At 39.8% G+C, this 17,253-nt stretch overlaps 1 protein-coding gene across 2 annotated transcripts in view; it reads left to right on the top strand.

Moving 5' to 3' along the window:
* Nucleotides 1-361: 361 nt before the first annotated feature.
* The window catches only part of maco1b (macoilin 1b), a 29,158-nt gene continuing 12,266 nt past the window's right edge, over nt 362-17,253 (top strand). Inside the window, exons 1-9 of one of the 2 annotated variants that reach the window (XM_061895637.1) lie at nt 362-814; nt 6,728-6,869; nt 7,184-7,307; nt 8,982-9,105; nt 11,492-11,670; nt 12,951-13,500; nt 16,171-16,329; nt 16,521-16,703; nt 16,804-16,924. In XM_061895637.1, the coding sequence (XP_061751621.1) occupies nt 735-814; nt 6,728-6,869; nt 7,184-7,307; nt 8,982-9,105; nt 11,492-11,670; nt 12,951-13,500; nt 16,171-16,329; nt 16,521-16,703; nt 16,804-16,924 (1,662 nt within the window). In that variant the 5' untranslated portion in view covers nt 362-734. The remainder of the gene's footprint in view (nt 815-6,727; nt 6,870-7,183; nt 7,308-8,981; nt 9,106-11,491; nt 11,671-12,950; nt 13,501-16,170; nt 16,330-16,520; nt 16,704-16,803; nt 16,925-17,253) is intronic. The other variant, XM_061895638.1, reaches the window with a different exon arrangement.

The raw sequence follows: 17,253 nt of genomic DNA on the forward strand, positions 1-17,253 counted from the left end.
GGCAAAATGACAACGGGCCTTGGTTGACATTGTCACATATGCGGTCCTCTCCAAGGTTTCTCATAGTCATCATTGTTGACGTATCACCGGGGTGAGTTTTTCCTTGCCCTTATGTGGGCTCTACCGAGGATGTCGTTGTGGTTTGTGCAGCCCTTTGAGACACTTGTGATTTAGGGCTATATAAACAAACATTGCTTGATTGATTGATAGACCAATAAATGAACGTAAATACTGACATATTTTCTCATTATAATACACCACAGGGAGAATAGCGAAACAAACCCCGCCCCTAAAGCAGCTGATTGGTCAATGTGCAATGCCCGATTTGTCCACAAACACTGTGATTGGCTTTCCCGTGAGGCATTTCACACGCAACTGATCCCGAGTCATGGTCGAAGGGAAGTGATCGAGCGGTCGCCTCGTCACACAAATGGCTCGTCTCGGTATCCGTCAACGAGAAAGGCCTCGGCGAATAGATTGATTGGATATTCCAAACGTCTGGCAACAGCACACACGTCAAATACAGCGCGGCTGGCGCTCAGTGAGCCTGCGCTAAGAGCAAAAGAGGAGGTTCCCGAATAGAGTCCTTTATTTATTATTTCTTTGTTTTCAGTCGGGGAAATAATTACAGCGGCACATTGCACAGCACTTCATTTATTGTAGTTGGCCGCATACACCAGAAAACTGGATAAGATTACAGTGGTTAGCCGAAGGCCAAAGCCAAGAGGAGGAGGATGAAGCGGCGCAATGCGGACTGCAGCAAACTCCGACGGCCGGTAAAACGGAACCGAATCACCGAGGGGATATACGGCAGGTAACGTATATAGAGGTGGACGTCGGTTTGGGTCCTTGCGACAGCGAACGAGGGCGCTCTTTAACAACGCCAATCACGTCATAGCTACTAAATATGGACCCGTTTAAATGTTCATATTCATACAACCACACTGCTAGCGCTACCTAGCTTGTTGACACGGCTAACTAGCTGCTATTATTGGTAGCTACACAAGTGGGTTTTCCTTGTATGCTAGCAGCTAGCTCAATTTAGGCCACACAATAGCAGTTTTGGACAATACCACAAATTAACCATACAATATTACTCGGAAATGTAGTGGTTTTGGGGGGAAGGGGTATTTATTTAATGAGCAGCGACAATGTCAACCAAGGCCCGTTGTCATTTTGCCAATCGTCCGTTTTGCAATAACATTTCATGGATGGTCACAAGCGAGTTATAAACCTAATGTCAACCAACTAAAATCTTGTTAATCCACATTCAGTTAGCATAGCTGTGATTTAAAAAGTACTTTGGTATGCCGTATTCATGGTGGACTGTTGAGTTGAACTAAGCTGGTGATTGATTGGTTGCTCTCTCCAGCCACACCTGACTGGTCCAACCATCAGCCTAACGCTTCAGGGCAATAGCGTACTTATACACGTGGAATTAGGGCTGGGCGATATGGCGTTTTTTAAATATCTCAATATTTCTAGGGCATATCAATCAATCATCAATCATCCATCCATCCATTTTCTACCGCTTATTCCCTTTTGAGGGGCGCTGGCGCCTATTTCAGCTACAGTCGGGCGGAAGGCGGAGTACACCCTGGACAAGTCGCCACCTCATCGCAGGGCCAACACAGATAGACAGGCAACATTCACACTCACAATCACACACTAGGGCAGTGGTTCTTAACCTTGTTGGAGGTACTGAACACCACTAGTTTCATATGCGCATTCAACGAACCCTTCTTTAGGGAAAAATAATTTTTTCGGTTGGGGACATCTCTATCTCTGATCCGACTCCGCTTGGGATGGTTTCCTGTGGACGGGACTCTCGCTGCTGTCTTGGATCCGCTTTGAACTGAATTCTCGCGGCTGTGTTGGAGCCACTATGGATTGAACTTTCACAGTATCATGTTAGACCCGCTCGAAATCCATTGCTTTCAGTCCCCTAGAGGGGGGGGGGGGGTTGCCCACATTTGAGGTCCTCTCCAAGGTTTCTTATTGTCATCATTGTCATTGGCGTCCCACTGGGTGTGAATTCTCCTTGCCCACTGGGTGTGAGTTTTCCTTGCCCTTATGTGGGTTCTTCCGTGGATGTCGTAGTCGTAGTGGTTTGTACAAGTCCTCTGAGACATTTGTGATTTAGGGCTATATAAATAAACATTGATTGATTGATTTTTTTCAAATTCAAGACAAAGTTATGATTTTTTTTTACTGGTACACAATATGAACCGTGCATGAACATCACCTTTTTCAAAGAACAAAACCAACACAGTGCATCTACTCATAACAAATTACACACCTGACTTCTGCTGTTGCCGTATCCATAATATGCCGTAAGGGAGAAGTTATTATGGACAAGACGGGTCAGGTGTGGCTTGACCTCCGCAGCGGAGGCTCCACCGAACCCCAGAAGCCGACTCACCGAACCCCTAGGGTTCGATCAAACCCAGGTTTTGAACCACTGCACTAGGGCCAATTTAGTGTTGCCAATCAACCTATCCCCAGGTGCATGTGTTTGGAAGTGGGAGGAAGCTGGAGTACCTGGAGGGAACCCACGCATTCACGGGGAGAACATGCGAACCCCACACACAAAGATCCCGAGCCCGGGATTGAACCCAGGACTGCAGGACCTTCGTATTGTGAGGCAGACACACTAACCCCTCTACCACCGTGAAGCCAATCAATCAATGTTTATTTATATAGCCCTAAATCACTAGTGTCTCAAAGGGCTGCACAAACCACAACGACATCCTCGGTAGAGCCCACATAAGGGCAAGGATAACTCACCCCAGTGGGACGTCTGTGACAGTGACAATGATGACTATGAGAAACCTTGGAGAGGATTCCAGGGGTCCGAAAGCAATGGATGTCAAGCGGGTCTAACATGATACTGTGAAATTTTAATCCATAATGAATCCAACACAACCGTGAGAGTCCAGTCCAAAGTGCATCCAACACAGTAGCGGGAGTCCCGCAACTATATATATTGCGATACACCATATATATATCAATATTTTGCCTTAGCCTTGAATGAACACTTGAGTCATATAATCACAGCAGTATGATGATTCTGTGTCTACATTAAAACATTCTTGTTCATACTGCATTAATATATGCTCATTTTAAACTTTAATGCAGAGAAGGAAATCACAACTAAGTCAATTGACCAAAACTGTATTTATTAAACTGTTATTAGCAGGTGACTTTTCAAATGATGCTACATATTAGCAGTAATGTTACTTTTGATAACAACGCTTGTGCCCCACACTTGTCAAATTAAAGTTGTCTATTCAACATATTCCTACTTGAAGCCAAACCACCGCCAGACGATGGACCCCCTGCTGTTTTTCGTGGGAATTAAATCTTCCTCTATTTGCACCTTCTCTCTCTCGTATTACCACTTGCACGGCTTTGCTAGCATCACAGCTAAATCCAATCCAATACAATCCACTTTATTTGTATAGCACATTTAAACAACGTTTCCAAAGTGCTGCACAGCCATGTTAAAACCAATATTATGCTCCACCAATGACTGAATAAAAACAAAAAACTAATATAAAAATAAATATGATTAAAACAATTTTAAAGGGTAAAATCAATTAAAACAGTAAAATAGAAATGAAAGTGTATAAAAAACACAGAGGACAACACAACTCACGTAGTGTTAAAAGCCAAAGAATAAAAGTGGGTCTTAAGACAAGACTTAAAACACTCCACTGTGGAAGCAGTTTGAACATGGAGGGGCAGAGTATTCCAGAGCTTAGGGCCGACCACAGAGAAGGCCCTGTCTCCCCTGGTTTTAAGTCTGGTCTTGGGCACCACGAGCTGGAACTGGCTCTCGGACATCAGAGCCCGCGCAGGAGTGTAAATTTGGATGAGGTCCGAGATATACTGAGGTGCCAGTCCATGTAAAGATTTAAAAACAAACCAGTGTTTTAAAATCAATTCTAAAATGAACAGGGAGCCAGTGCAAACTCTGAAGAATTGAGGTTATATGCTGGCGTTTCCTGGCCCCTGTTAAAAGTCGTGCTGCCGCGTTCTGGACTAACTGCAACCAGTAGAGAGCTTTTTGGCTAATGCCAGCATAAAGTGCATTGCTGTAGTCCAGGCGACTTGATATAAAAGCATGCACGACTTGTTCAAAAAGGTTAAAAGATAAAAACGGTTTAACCTTTACTAAAAGACAAAAGTTACCCATGCTGCAACCTCTCTGCTCCACGGGGGCGTATACATATGTGACGTATGACGTCACAATATGTGACGTATGTAAGAAAGTGCACTTACACTCTGTGAGAAGGAGACACAAGAAAGAGTGGGATGAGCCTATAGTGTAATGCCCGCAGCTAAAAGCAACTGCGTGAGAACGTATACTCGAATATCACGATATAGTCATTTTCTATATCGCACAGAGACAAACCAGCGATTTATCGCGTGTATGGATATATCGCCCAGCCCTACGTGGAATCATATCACAGTCCTTGAAATACTGACAAAGTGCACTCATAATTGTATAAATCAAACAACTGCTGGGTTTCCCATTTTCTGACTCGGGGTGTTTTCACAACACTTTTGCAAGTACAGTTCGTTTGGTTAAATGTGATGATCGCCAGGACCAAACCGGGACAGAGAGACCTGAGTGATTGAAGAATCTCCACCAACTGCATAAACACTCCAAAACACAGGGATATGCTGTCACAAAATGCAACTGTCCGGAATGATGCAACACCCGACAAAAAGCGAAGGGAAAATGAGCCAAAAACTAGTTAAATGTGAGAACAGAAGTATGTGAACATACCATGCTATTTTTTTTTAAGTGTTGTATTACAGGGTTACAAAAGTTGTCAGAAACACTGTCACATTCCTATATAACTTTTATATGGTCTTTCTGGGTTGGCCTTGCGATGAGGTGGATACTTGTCCTGGGTTTTTCCGCCTTCCACCAGAGTGCAGCTGGTATAGGCTTCAGACCCCCCTCCCCTGTAAGACTTCAAGATTTGGGTATGGGACAACTTTATGCATGAGCTTAAAAGAAAGCTACCAGATTGCACAAAAGTGACCACCAAGAATCATTTTTATTTTTGGTCGGGACCATAGGGTTGTGCTGCAATGTGAACCTGCTCAAGTCACTGAAATCCTTCTGAAATGCTCTCAAGCTCAACAGCCCACTATGATTACATGTTCAAGAAACAATGTAGAAGCTATAGATTGCAGAACAAAATCTCTTCTGGACTCTATTCAAGATGTTATCGCATGTTTATGTAGACTTTGTTACATTTTATAAGCTGCTGTAGACCACAAGCAACAAATAGGTTTGTAATCAAACAGCAGCAATAAGCTCAGATACATTTATTTACTTAACCCCTGTTATATGTTCTAAACTTTGGGTGTTAAAGGCCTACTGAAACCCACTACTACCGACCACGCAGTCTGATAGTTTACATATCAAAGATGAAATCTTAACATTGCAACACATGCCAATACGGCTTTTTTAATTTACTAAATTGCAATTTAAAATTTCGTACAAAGTATCCCGTTGAAAACGTGGCGGTATGATGGCGCGTATGATGACGTATGCGCGTGATGTCACGGATTGTAGCGGACATTTTTTTCCAGCCTGATCCCAGCTATATAAGTCGTCTGCTTTAATCACATAATTACACAGTATTCTGGACATCTGTGTTGCAAAATCTTTTGCAATTTGTTCAATTAATAATGTAGACGTCAAATAAGAATGATGTAGGTGGGAAGCGGTGTATTGCGGCTGCCTTTAGCAACACAAACACAGCCGGTGTTTCCTTGGTTACATTCCCGAAGGTGAAGCTTTACTTTGGAACAGAACGGTCAAGCGAACATGGTTCTCTACCACATGTCAACCGGCAGGTTTCGGTGAGAAAATTGTAGTAATAATTCGGCTGTTACCGTAGACATGAGCGGAGCTTGCGTTGTTCCTCGTGCACCTGTCAAAGAGGTAGCTAGCTGCGTATTCTCTTGCCTCCTCCAACCGGCCGCCCCCGAATGTGGGATGCTTCCACCGTGGAGGAGGGGGAAAAAAAGCTCAGCCCGGCCCGACCGGCTGCCTTTGCCTCGCCTCGTCGAGAAACATGGCTTCCCTCAGAGACACTGGCGGTCACCACACCCGTGGCCACACCCCTCCAACTTTCACAAACGACTATATAATCTCACTAAAACATTAGTAACACAATAAACAGATAAGGGATTTCCCAGAAATATCCTAGTAAGTGTGTCTAATAACATCTGAATCGCTCCCACTGCCCTGTCTTTTTTTTTTTTTTTCTAGTCCTTCACTCTCACTATCCTCATCCACGAATCTTTCATCCTCGCTCAAATTATGGGGAAATCGTCGCTTTCTCGGTCCAAATCGCTCTCGCTGCTGGTGGCCATGATTGTAAACAATGTGAGGATGTGAGGAGCTCCACAACCTGTGACGTCAAGTGCACATCGTCTGCTACTTCCGTTACAGGCAAGGCTTTTTTATTAGCGACCAAAAGTTGCAAACTTTATCGTCAATGTTCTCTAGTAAATCCTTTCAGCAAAAATATGGCAATATCGCGAAATGATCAAGTGTGACACATAGAATGACCCGCTATCCCCGTTTGAATAAGAAAATCTAATTTTAGTAGGCCTTTAAATGTAACATTGCCAGTATTAAAATTATTGTTTTATAGTATGTATTTTAATTACAAAAAATGTTTCCTCATCTCTGCAGCACTTTCCTCTACCTGAAATTTCTGGTGGTGTGGGCGTTGGTGCTACTGGCTGACTTTGTGTTGGAGTTCAGGTTTGAGTACCTCTGGCCATTCTGGCTATTCCTCCGGAGTGTGTACGACTCCTTCAGATACCAGGGGCTGGTGAGTTCTTGTATAATAAACATTTTTGTAAGGCTTGTTTGTGTAGACACTAGAGTAAGTTTCAGACAGGTTTGCATCATATTGTATGCAAAAATGGTTATATCAACAAACCAGTGCACTCTTTACCTGGCTTATAAACAGCCTGTGGTGCCTGGTTACTGCAGTGTTTTCCAGTGACTCATAGCTATTAGCTAGCATAGAAACTATGCAATATCAAAATTAAGTGACAATCATCCTGGAAATTAAAAGGCTAGATGTGATTTTTCCAGGGTGCCTATAGAACTGGATTGTAACTGCCCTCTTCTTCTCAACAGGCCTTTTCAGTATTCTTTGTGTTTGTGGCGCTTACTTCGGACTTCATTTGCCTCCTCTTCATTCCCGTACAATGGCTATTCTTTGCTGCCAGTACTTATGTGTGGGTGCAGTATGTCCACACAGGTAACAAGACATTCCTTTCTTTATGTAAAAATAAAAAACATACTAGGATTGTGTCAATGGCGAAATCCCTATACTGACATAGTACCCATGAATTTAAACAATTCTTGATACTTACTACTCAATAAACTCACTATTTTATTGAAAACTCAAAAATGTTCAAGTATTTAAGATCAATTTGCTTCTTTTCTTAAACATCTTTTTACTCATAATTTATATCACAGTATCATCTGCCAATACGAAACTATAAAAAAGAACAGCAGTTTACCAGTATATCAAAACAAACAATAGTGTCCTTATAGACATCGTCAAATATGACAACAATAATCCACTATTTTAATTGATAAAACGAACAGCAGTGACATGGCGTCTTTAAATACATAAAACAAACAATATTGTTTTTAATATTCTTTCGGTATGTGTTGTGACATTCTAATGTAATTTGTAATGAAATAGGCAAACAGGTTTTTAAAGACATATCTTAGTTTTTTTTAATATCATCCTTTTCTCATTACGTTATGCCATTTTGCTCTATTCTATTTTTGCTGTTTTGATGTTTTGATTTTTTTTTAAATGTTTATTCCTACAATGTGTCACAGGCCCATTTAAAAGAGCAATGTTCAAAAATTGGCCCCCATGCCACACTTTGTCTTCCTAGTGAAATAAGTAAACCGGTGATGTTCAAAGTGTTGCCAAACAAAATAGGAATGTCTCCAAACCGTTTTTTTTAAGCACTTACAGAAATGTTAAAAGTTGGGTTGCACGCTTTTGTAACTTTACTGTAAACGGCAGTAATGGACATTCCCTGGGCTTGTGGGGTCAGATCTCTGCTCTTTCTCTCACTCGTGGTGCGGAAAGTATTTTTGTGACCACTTGTATTTGATTACTGCAAAATACATGATGCAAAACGTGGTTCTCTTTCACTTTTGCATGCACTTCTATTCGTTATATATAGCGACAAAGTCAGTAAAGTGGATCACCGATCATTTCTGCTACATCCTTGACAAACCAGGCGCGCAAAAGATGTGTTGTGAAGCAGAGTTGCGCTATACCTACCGTTAATGCTACACTGCCACACTTCCATTATACTTTGTTGATGAGCAAGGGCAAAATGTCCATGAATAAGTAAAGACATGAAAAACACCGGTTTATTTTTTTTTAAAGTCAGCATGCGTTCTTCAGTAATGACTTAGTGCTCACATGCCGGGAATTGAGCGGCTCACCGAAGAAAAAGTGCACAGTATTCGGTACTGACTATACTAAAGAAGTAATAAATGTATTATTGTGTGTTAGTATTGAATTATTGATATATTTGACAACCCTAGCACATACTATGAATGACACAAGTATATATAACTCATAGTGATCAAGCATGCCACCTGTTGACCAGATGTCAGGTTTATAATGAAAAATCTATAGTACTTGTCAGGGGAGGGACATGGTCCTTGGTGGCTTTCCTTGTGCGTCTGTGTGAAAGTGATGAAGGGAATCATGTGACCCAATCAAGTTTAGTTATTCTCACATTACTCTTGTTGAAGACTAAATTAAGTCTCTTACTCATCTTTGTGCAGTATATACAAATTCTTAAAACTGATACACAATGTCAAGTGAACCTTATTTTTCTCTTTTCACTTATTTTTCACCTTCGATTGACAATCCTTACTCCTTCTTCTTCAGAGAGAGGAGTTTGTCTACCCACAGTGTCACTATGGATACTTTTCGTGTACATAGAAGCAGCCATCAGATTCAAAGACCTGAAGAACTTCCATGTAGACTTGTGTCGTCCCTTTGCTGCACACTGGTGAGCCACTGTTGGATCTTTTCCGAATGTAAACATCCACACAACATTGAACAGAGATGTTTTATGAATGTTACCTATTAAAATTAGTGCATCGTCACTTTCTAATTTTGTTAGTACATCTCAATATGAAGACATAAACAGTACATTTGTATGGTAGGCTTATTTATTTTAACATAGAGAGCCAGTAACTCAGGAAAAACTAGGATTTTAAAAACGTCCATTTTTGTTTTTTGAAATAAATCTGCCACAAAATGCTCTGTTCAGACTGCTGTCTTTGTACCATATTTTTCGGACTATAAGTCGCTCCAGAGTATAAATCACACCTGCCGAAAATGCATAATACAGAAGGAAAAAAACATATATAAGTCACACTAGTATAAGTCGCATTTTTGGGGGAAATTTATTTAATAAAACCCAACACCAAGAATAGACATTTGAAAGGTAATTTAAAATAAATAAAGAATAATGAACAACAGGCTGAATAAGTGTACGTTATGACGCATAAATAACCAACTGAGAAGGTGCCTGGTATGTTAACGTAACATATTATGGTAAGAGTCATTCAAATAACTACAACATATAGAACATGCTATACGTTTACCAAACAATCTGTCACTCCTAACTGCTAAATCCGATGAAATCTTATACGTCTAGTCTCTTACGTGAATGAGCTAAATAATACTATTTGCTATTTTACGGTAATGTGTTAATTTTACACGTAAGTCGCTCCTGTGTATAAGTCGCACCTCCGGCCAAACTATGAAAAAAAACTGCGACTTATGGTCCGAAAAATACGGTAAGTTACAAACTCATACAATTATCATTCCCCCACTTTAAATATAACTTTTAATTGTTTGTGCAAGACAACAACATGTTTAAAATATACTATATTATAACTGTTTTTTTATAACTAAATACCTAAACGTAGCATCACATTTTTTTACCTTTGGGTGCCACAAGCTTTATGCATAATTCTGGTGGATATTTCTTGGCAAAACTGGTTGATTTCTTTTGGTAAGGGACCATTTCTTAAGCATAGTTTGTGTTTTGTCAAGGCCATTATAGAAGCTCAAAAATGTTTTAGCGCGCTACAGTTGTCAAAGAACACGAGATCAAGTTTTCGGGTGTTATGACTGATGAACATTTGTCAATATACATAACATATAAATGTTACAAAGGCTAAAATATCTAAATCTACTGCTATTTTGAAGAAACTGAAGGGATTGCTAAATCAAAAAGCATTGTATATTTTGTATAACTCGCTGATTGTTCCATTTCTAACATACTGTATTGAAGTGTGGGGTAGTGCCTGTAAAACATACTTAAATACAATCTTCCTTTTGCAGAAAATAGCTGTAAAAATAATTTCTTCAAAAGCATACAGGGAACCCACAAAGCAATATTCAAACAGTTAAATGTGTTAACATTTCATGAGCTGGCAGAGTATAATGTCCTAAAAATCATGTACAAAGCACATGCTTGAACATGATTTCTCAATTCTACCAAACGACATTCAAAACAGATTTATAAAAATAGAAAGTAATTATAATCTGAAAGGAACTTAGATATTTAATGAATCTACATTTATAACAGTAATAATGGAAATAAGTATTTCAATCAAACGTGTTGGTTTATGGAACAAAGTTGACAGTGGAATATAACAATGTACATCTCTTTCTGTATTTAGAAAAAATCATAATGAAAGGATATTACTGAGTAGAGTTATTTTTTTCATTGTTGGTTTAAATCTTGTAAAATGGAAATATGGCTTTGTCGTCACCAACTTTGAAAGTCAATTGTATTCGACACATGTATTTTCATTCATATTTTACTCCAGCATTAATTAGTGATTTATTTTTATTTTATTCCTTTGTTTGTTTTTTACGATGAATACAAATAAATGAACTGAACTGAATATAGTGCCAAGATTAGCCGCTTTGTTGTTAGCGGTGTTCAGTGGTTACCTTTTAACCCAGAAACAAAAGTCCTGCCTAATGATCTTTATCGATCGCCTCAACATAATACAGTAATGGAAAATACGACAAATACTGGACTGTAATAGTAAGACATGATTAAGACTTAATTTCCCACTTAATGTATGCCAAAAATACGTATAATATTTTGTGGCTTGTGTCCTCTCAGCCCATGGTGATTTAAACGGGGTTGACTGTGGACACTGGTGTTCCAGCACTTTTCCAGTTCATGGCAGGCACCCATGATGAGTGTTTGTAAAGTTCTGACCGCAAGCGATGTCTCATGTTTTTTGTCTATAAAAACCTTCTCCTTTTCATTTGGAGTTTTTAATTTGAGTATTGTATTCATTTTTTTTTTTAAATTAAAATACTGTTTTTTGTGGACTAACTCTTATTATTTTTGTTTTTTTTAGCATTGGCTATCCAGTGGTCACACTGGGCTTTGGCTTTAAGAGCTATGTAAGCTATAAGATGCGCCTCCGGAAACAGAAGGAGGTGCAGAAAGAGAATGAGTTTTACATGCAGCTCCTGCAGCAGGCTCTGCCTCCAGAGCAGCAGATGCTCCAAAGGCAGGAGCGAGAAGCAGAAGAAGGTAAGATTGAACAGCATGTACTTACACATCTCAAAAAATGTAAATATTGTGCAAAATGTATTAAATTTCAAGAGTTCAATTAGGACACAGAGCAATTAAATGATGGAAGTTTTTATTGTTAATGTTTTGATTACAATGTTGAAGTTTTTGACAATCATCACAGAAAATGTTTAAGAAATGTATTCTTGAAATATCTGTTTATAGTAAACATGTACATTAAGTGTGTTCTAATTTCGAAATTAAAATACCTAAATCAACTTGTTTTCAAAAATACTGTAATTTGTGGCGATGCACTAGTGTAGAGTATGTCATATTACCATAGATATTGAATATAATTTTATTTTGGTCCAACTTTAAATTTCTCTCTGGAACTTTGTCTTACAAGTTTATTTTGCTGTTTATGTAGCTTGTAAACCAATATAAGGCCCTAACCACCACCCATCAGGAGCAAGGGGGAAGTGTCTTGCTCAAGGACACAACGGACGTGACTAGGTTGGTCGAATATGGGGATCGAACCAGGAACCCTCAGGTTGCTGGCACGGCCACTCTCCCAACTGCGCCACGCCGTCCCTGTAGAAAATATGCAACATTTACCTTGGATAGTGGACTTTTACTATATCTCCTGCGAGCTGCTTCTGTCAAACACACAATTATCAGCTTCGCCATATTTTTATGTATAAATGTCCGTCATTTACAAATTATTGTAACATTCTTGGGTGACTGTACCAACTCATTCTGCTTCAATATGGTGCAGATTAGCAGCGCTTTGTTCGAACTGCTATGCCAAATTAGCTATACACACACACTTCGGTCATGTTTTTTGTTTATTTTTTTCTTTAATTAATTGAATATCATCTACATTTTTCTCAGCACCATTCTTAACACTCACTTTTTTCACATCACTGGTTGTAAAAACAAAGTTATATCTTGCTAGCTACAGGGAAATGCTAGAGAGTGATACACTGAATATTTTGGTCGGATATTTTAGACTTTAGTCTGACATTCGCTATGCCAAACAGCGGTGGGGAGGCTCTCAACTTTAAAGCGCTGCAATTAGCTGAGAATCATATTGTTTTTAAAAAAATGTGTGAGCCAGAGCACTCGTAAGCTGAGGTACAACTATACAGCACTTAGAATCATGTTTGAACCATTTCATGTTGAAGGTCTTCATTTCAGTCATATATTTTGTGTTGTAATTATAGTAGTTAAACTGCAAAGAGTAACATTTGACTTAACTATTTCATATGATATGCATCTCATTAATCCACTTGTTCTTACAGCAGCAGCTAAAGGATTACCTGAAGTGGACACACCTCCAGTGTTGCAGAATGGCGCCCCTGCCAATAAAAAGACCTCGGCGTCACTGCCGGAGTTAGAGTATAAAGAAAAAGGGAAAGAGGCGAAGGGTAGTGGGGACACTAAAAAGCAGCACAACAGCAACAGCATCCTGCCATCATCAGTGGACTCTAAACTCCAGGAGATGGAGTATATGGAGAACCATATTAACAGCAAAAGACTAACCACAGAACTGGGCAGCACAGAAAACCTGTTGCTTAAAGAGGACAACAATTCCTCTTGCTCGTCCTCTTCCTCCTCCTCCTCCAAAAATTACAAAAACAACAATGCCACTGCGCTCAACTCCTCGCCGCGTGGCCACAGTGCTACAAATGGCAGTGTGCCCTCCTCTGCGCCTTCCTCCTCCTCCACAGGAAAGAACGAGAAGAAGCACAAGTTAGCGGTCGGGAAAGGGACTTCAGGTGGCTCCAACAGGGATCCCACAGACAACTGTATCCCCAACAACCAGCTTAGCAAGCCAGAAGCACTTGTTAGGTAAGCGCCTGATTATTCAAATATTTGATACATGCCTAATCTATGCTGTTGCATCCGCTGATCTTAATTGTGGCATCTAAAATAAAATTAGATTTTACATAAGAAGCATACTCATTCACAATTGACAGTTACATACTGACAATAAGCACAAATTATCGTCTACTACATGTTCTGTACAGATAGATGTCATCCATATTGTCCATAATTAGAGCAAAACTTTTTCCAAACAAACTATAGTTTTATTTCCATTATCACAGGGGTTACCTTCCTCCAAGAGTGGTGAGTGAATTTCTGGGAAGTAAGGACATTTATTTTTATTTTTTTCAATAAATCTTATATGCATTTGAAGTCTTTAAAAGCCCGCCACACAGCTGTAAATTGCAAATGGAACCACAAATCACCCTCTCCAAAAGTATATGTAAAAAAAATTATAGACTGTTAAAATGTGTATTTTCAACTTATCACTGTTATTTTTTCCCAGAAAAGGTAAAAAATTAACCCTATGAACATTATATAGATTCACCCGGTCACCGAATTAGGTACACCGGCACGCCCTCCTATCGATTTAGACTGCATTGAAAAAGCTGCTTTTAGCAGCATTCATGTCACGGCATGTTACATGTTAGTATTATGCGCATGCCACAATTAAATGAAAATAATACCTTATCTTACCTTTTTGTGGGGCAGTGTGACATATGGTAGAACGGCCGACCAGAATTTTGAGGGTTCCAGATTTGAATCCAGCTTTCACTGTCTTAGTCACTGCTGTTGTGTCTTGTGGCAAGACACTTCACTCACCTTTCTCCCAGTGCCACCCACACTGGTGTAAATGTAGCTTACATGTAAATAGTGGGTTTCTTAATGTAAAGCACTTTGATTCATTAGAGAAAATCCGCTACATTACACTTCATTTGTGTTTCCTCCCCATATGGCTGAGAGTTAATGTCTAAAAGGGTACAGTACATCTTCGCTCTGACATCATGATGTAGCCAGAGTGCAAAATCTCGGGAACTGAGGCATGCTTTTACTTTATTATAGGTTTCCGATGACGTCATCCGAGGACGTCCGCCGTCTTTTGTGTCAAAACTAAGCGAAGAGTTTATGCAAACACTTGTAACGAAGCATGCCTCTATTGTTATTTTTGTACGAAATGGGTCACATGCATTGTGTGGGGTTGTAAAAATCGCGCGAATTCAGGACAAGGAACCACAAAGTACTACGATATTCCGAAGGTCATTGTAGAGCAGGGAAAATAAACCTAGCGAATGTCGACAGAAAGGCGCAACCTGTCGCTGGCTCGAATCAATCGATCTGGATTTACTCCCGATCCAGCAAAATGACACAATAAAGTTTGCTCTGATCATTTTGTAACAGGTAATGCTTTGAATTATGTTGTTTTCCTTGTCGATGATAAAGGCTGTTATGCTTATGGAAGTAGCCAGTAAGATTTTTCTTTTGTAACTATTGTGCTGTCGCGCATCTTCACACTCACTTCAATTGCAAATAACAATGCGGCAACATGTGAACATATTTCAGAAATACGGCCATACACGTACAGTGTCCAAATATGGATGAGTTGATCTCTGTGAGCGACAAACACGAGCAAGCCAGATTAATTTCCTGTACCCATTTACACACAAAGTAAATGTACTCTTCCAGCGACTTCTAGCCCTTGAGCTCATCCAGTGTAGAGGCACTTACATTGTTCACCAAATAGTTGACTTTGTCCGGGTAACTTATATCCAGATTCCAAATCAGTCGCCCATTCGTCTTTTCCCAACCCATCTTATACGGATCTTTATCCCCATTATCCCTTCAAATACTGAAAATACCTGGCTTTGCAAACCCCATCTATGTCTGTAGGAAACTTTCACGTCCTCTTTCAAATTTCCCAAAGTTGTCGTCATTGTCGAAGCAAAAGTGCTAAAAATATTTAGAAAACTGCTGCTGGCAAATAAACAAATTTATGACACACAAAATGACAGCTGTAATCCTTCCCTAATGGAAACCCATGTATTGGACGCTTTGACATTGTTCAACCCGTGTATCCAACATTGTAAAAATATTTCTAAGTCAGAAGAGACTAAATATCGTAGTTCACCTTTTAAATAAAATGGTTAACTTAGGTGTTCGTTGAATGTTGGTATGATGTAATCCAATGACAAACTAGTTGTATTGATAAGAGCACACAAAATTAATTTCAGAAATGACTTTGAATGTACATTTTTTAGTGTCAATATAATTTTTTGTGTCACACATAGAACATATCTTTTCACAAAATGTTTAATTCTTTAAAAGTTGTATAATCTTATAACCTTTTATTATTTACACAATATATTTCTGACATTTTAAGGACTTTTGTACTGCTTAGCAAGATTTTCTTAATTCATGTGCAGCCACCTCTCTTTGACATATCTATCCTAGTACACTGTCCAAGTTCTTGGCCTATATACATTTAGCATGTTCACATTCAGTTATGGAGAAAAATGTATTTCCATAAGTACTTAAATTGCTGATTAATTTTATCATTCAATTGCTACTCATTCCATTTTAATGTGTGCATTCTTTAAAATGATCAACTGAGGGGGTTCCCATGCTGCTGTGGCCTATGCATATGTTAAGATTTTGGTTAAGATGTCCTTCCACTCTTACTGCTCGTGTCTGGAACAGATTGGAGCAGGACGTTAAGAAGCTGAAGGCGGACCTGCAGGCGAGCCGGCAGGTGGAACAGGACCTGCGCAGCCAGATTGGAACACTGGGCAGTGCTGAGCGCTCAATACGTACTGAGCTAGGTCAACTTCGCCAGGAAAATGAGCTTCTTCAGAATAAGTGAGTGGCTCAAACAAGGTCACACTTGTGAAGCTTTGGGTTTAGGATCGTGACCAGAAAGTGTATAAATAAACACCAGGGAAAGCGCATAAAAACCTCACTGCAATCTTCGAAACCTTTTCGAAGTCCATCCATCCATTTTCTACTGTCATTAAAAAAACTTTTAACACATTGTGTGTATGCACCTACAGGCTCCACAATGCTGTGCAGGCAAAGCAAAAGGACAAGCAAGCTGTGGGACAACTAGAGAAGAGGCTTAAAGCTGAGCAGGAAGCTCGTACGACTGCTGAGAAACAGCTCGCAGACGAAAAGAAGCGCAAAAAGCTTGAGGAGGCTACAGCAGCCAGGGCAGTAGCATTAGCTGCTGCTTCCAGGTATACTGCGCATCTGAAAGGATGCCACACTGGGTTTCTCCACAACTGCTGTTATTTAGCTATCTGTTCATTGTTAAGTTGTTTATGTCCTGCTTTTCAGAGGGGAGTGCACAGACACGCTGCGAAGGCGGATCACAGAATTAGAAACAGAGTGTAAGAAACTAACCCTGGACAACAAGCTTAAGGAGGACCAGATCAGGGATCTTGACTCAAAGGCTCAGGTAATAAAGATGTTTTTTTATTGATTTTGTTACAATTTTGTTTCTGTGTGTTACATAGTCTAAATCATGCATGTTGGGTTAACCGTAAAGTGGACTCTAAATCAGGGGTGTCCAAACTTTTTGACCTGGGCGCTGCATTGGGCCAAAAGCTGACTGCACGTGTAGTAACAATCTGTGTGTGTGTGTGTGTGTGTCTGTGTCTGTGTCTGTGTGTGTGTGTGTGTGTGTGTGTGTGTGTGTGTGTGTGTGTGTGTGTGTGTGTGTGTACACATTCATTAAGTTGGGTTCTTTTATGAATTTATTACGGGACCAAATCTGCTGGGTCAAAA

This window comes from Nerophis ophidion, linkage group LG03 (genome assembly GCF_033978795.1).
Source record: "Nerophis ophidion isolate RoL-2023_Sa linkage group LG03, RoL_Noph_v1.0, whole genome shotgun sequence".
Classification (NCBI taxonomy): Eukaryota; Metazoa; Chordata; class Actinopteri; order Syngnathiformes; family Syngnathidae; genus Nerophis; species Nerophis ophidion.